General features: G+C 47.9%; 1 protein-coding gene across 1 annotated transcript; it reads left to right on the forward strand.

Annotated features, from left to right (window-relative positions):
• The first annotated feature begins 265 nt into the window (after positions 1 to 265).
• On the forward strand, positions 266 to 835 carry LOC142071035 (olfactory receptor 52P1-like). Its single transcript, XM_075125251.1, has one exon. The coding sequence runs from the start codon at positions 266 to 268 to the stop codon at positions 833 to 835; it is 570 nt and encodes a 189-aa protein (XP_074981352.1).
• Positions 836 to 2442: the final 1607 nt, after the last annotated feature.

Here is a 2442-nt window from a genome sequence, read left to right on the forward strand (position 1 = left end):
TGCCTCGGAGTTGGACACTACTCCATGTCAGGTTCCAACACAACCGACATCACCAACCCCTCCCCCTTCATCCTGCTGGGCATTCCTGGCTTAGAGACTGCTCATGTCTGGATTTACATCCCCTTCTGCACCGTGTACGCCATAGCTATCTTGGCAAACTTCACCATCCTGGTCATTGTGAAGAGGGAGCCGAGCCTCCATGGGCCCACGTACTATTTCCTCTGCATGCTGGCCATCAGCAACCTGGTCCTGTCTTGTTCGCTACATGGCCATCTGCAATGCCCTGAGACATTCCACCATCCTGACAAACCTGGTGGTGGCCACGATTGGCCTGGCCGTGGTGTTGCGTGGCTGCATGATCGTACTGCCAACTCCCTTCCTGGCAAGGTGGTGGCTATATTGCAGAACCAGCATCATCCCCCACACATACTGTGACGGCATGGCCGTGGTGAAGCTGGCCTGGGCTGATGTTCGCATCAGTAGTTACTACAGCCTCTCTGTGGCATTCTTGGTGACCACTCTGGATGTGTTTTTTATCGCCATGTCCTATTTCCATATTCTCAGGGCCATCTTCAGCCTCCCCACAAAGGATGCCCAGCTCAAGACTTTTGGGACATATGGCTCCCACCTCTTTGTCATTTTAGCCTCTTACATCCCAGTTATCTTCTCCTCCCTCACACACTGGTTTGTCCATAATGTGGCCCTGTATTTCCACGTTCTCATTTCCAATGTGCACCTGCTTGTGATCCCCATACTACTCCCCATCATCTATGGGGTGAGGACCAAACAGATCCGGGACAGGCTACTCTGGCTACTTACTCATATAGGGATGTAAAGTTTTCTCCTGGTGCTCTGGCTCTCAGACCGAGCTCCATGCTGAGCTGGCAGGTGACATGGTGCTGGGCCCTCTTCCCTGAATCACTTACCACACAGTTTAAAAGACATTAAATCCTTTCCTGTCCTTACTGTGCTGTGTCAGCATGACAAACTGGGGAATACGGCTATGTACAATTCAGTGGGTTGCCACATCTCTCATTGCTGGTTTCACACCCCTTGCCCCACCTCTTCTGCCAGGGCTCCACCCCTGCTCTGCCTCTTCGCCTCAAGGTCCTGCCCCTGTCGCTTACTCCTCTCTTCTCCTCCCCCTGTCATTTGCTGGATCATTTCCACCTCCCTCCCCTCACCACAGCTACGAGGGAGCCATTTCAGATTTTGGTAGGGGAGGCAACATTAACTGTGATTACAAGGGCTACTTAGGGTCTTCACAACTCTGGTTTCTTCGCCAATAACTTAGCAATTAGCTGACAGGAGCAATGTATCTAATTCTGATATAAAAGAAAGAAACTTGAATAAATATTAGACCCTCTCAGCTCTGATACTAACACGTTCTGACATCTTGTGCCAAGTCACTTAAGGGACACTGGTTAGGTTTAAAATATTACTGTATATTCTTACGTTGTTACTAACTCTGCAGAGAGAGAGAGAGACCCCAGCAGGACTCCTGGGTTCTATCTCAGCTCTGGGAAAGGTGTGGGATCTAGTTCATTGTAGCGGGGGGTGGGGTGGGCAGATATATCTTGGGTCTCTATAAGAACATCAGAATGGCCATACTGGGTCAGACCAATGGTCCATCTAGCCCAATATCCTATCTTCTGACAATGGCCAGTGCCCGGTGACACAGACGGAATAAACAGAACAGGGAATCATCAAGTGATCCATCCCCTGTTGCCCACTCCCAGATTCTAGCAAACAGAGGCTAGGGACACCATCCCTGTCCATCCTGGATAATAGCTATTGATTGACCTATCCCCCATGAATTTATCTAGTTCTTATTGGATCCATGTTATAGTTTTGGCCTTCACAGCTTCCCCTGGCAAAGAGTTCCACAGGTTGACTGTGAAGAAATACTTCCTTTTTTTTGTTTGAAATTTGCTGTCGACTAATTCTACCAGGTAACACCTAGTCCGTGTGTTATGAGAAGGCGTCAATAACACTTTCTTCACAGCTCTCATGATTTGATAGACCTCTCTCATATCCCTCCTTTAGTCATCTCTTTTCCAAGCTAAAATGTCCCAGTCTTATTAATCTCTCCTCATATGAAGCTGTTCCACGCTTCCTCATCATTTCTGTTGCCCTTCTCAGTACCTTTTCCAATTCCAATATATCTAGAATGTATTTACTCCCTTCTTCTGTCTGGGCGAGATCTCACTAGGGCTGGTCATTAATGACCCACCTATTTATAGACAGATGCCTCTGTCCCAGTCTCGTGCCCCTTAGGATAAGGAGCATGAGTGAAGAGTTCAGGAAAAGCCCAAAGGTATAAGGATACAGGTAGGTCATACAATCTAATGTGAGTTGATAGGGTCAAAACATCTGCTCAAAGTGCAGTGGCAATCAAGCAAACAAACAGAATGTTGGCAATCATAAAGAAAGGGAGAGATA

The sequence above is a fragment of the Caretta caretta genome, chromosome 1 (genome assembly GCF_965140235.1).
Source record: "Caretta caretta isolate rCarCar2 chromosome 1, rCarCar1.hap1, whole genome shotgun sequence".
In the NCBI taxonomy this organism is placed as follows: domain Eukaryota; kingdom Metazoa; phylum Chordata; order Testudines; family Cheloniidae; genus Caretta; species Caretta caretta.

What these genes read in the sequence shown, in the direction of transcription:
- LOC142071035 (XM_075125251.1), top strand. Translation starts at nt 266, where the DNA reads ATGGCCATCTGCAATGCCCTGAGACATTCCACCATCCTGACAAACCTG.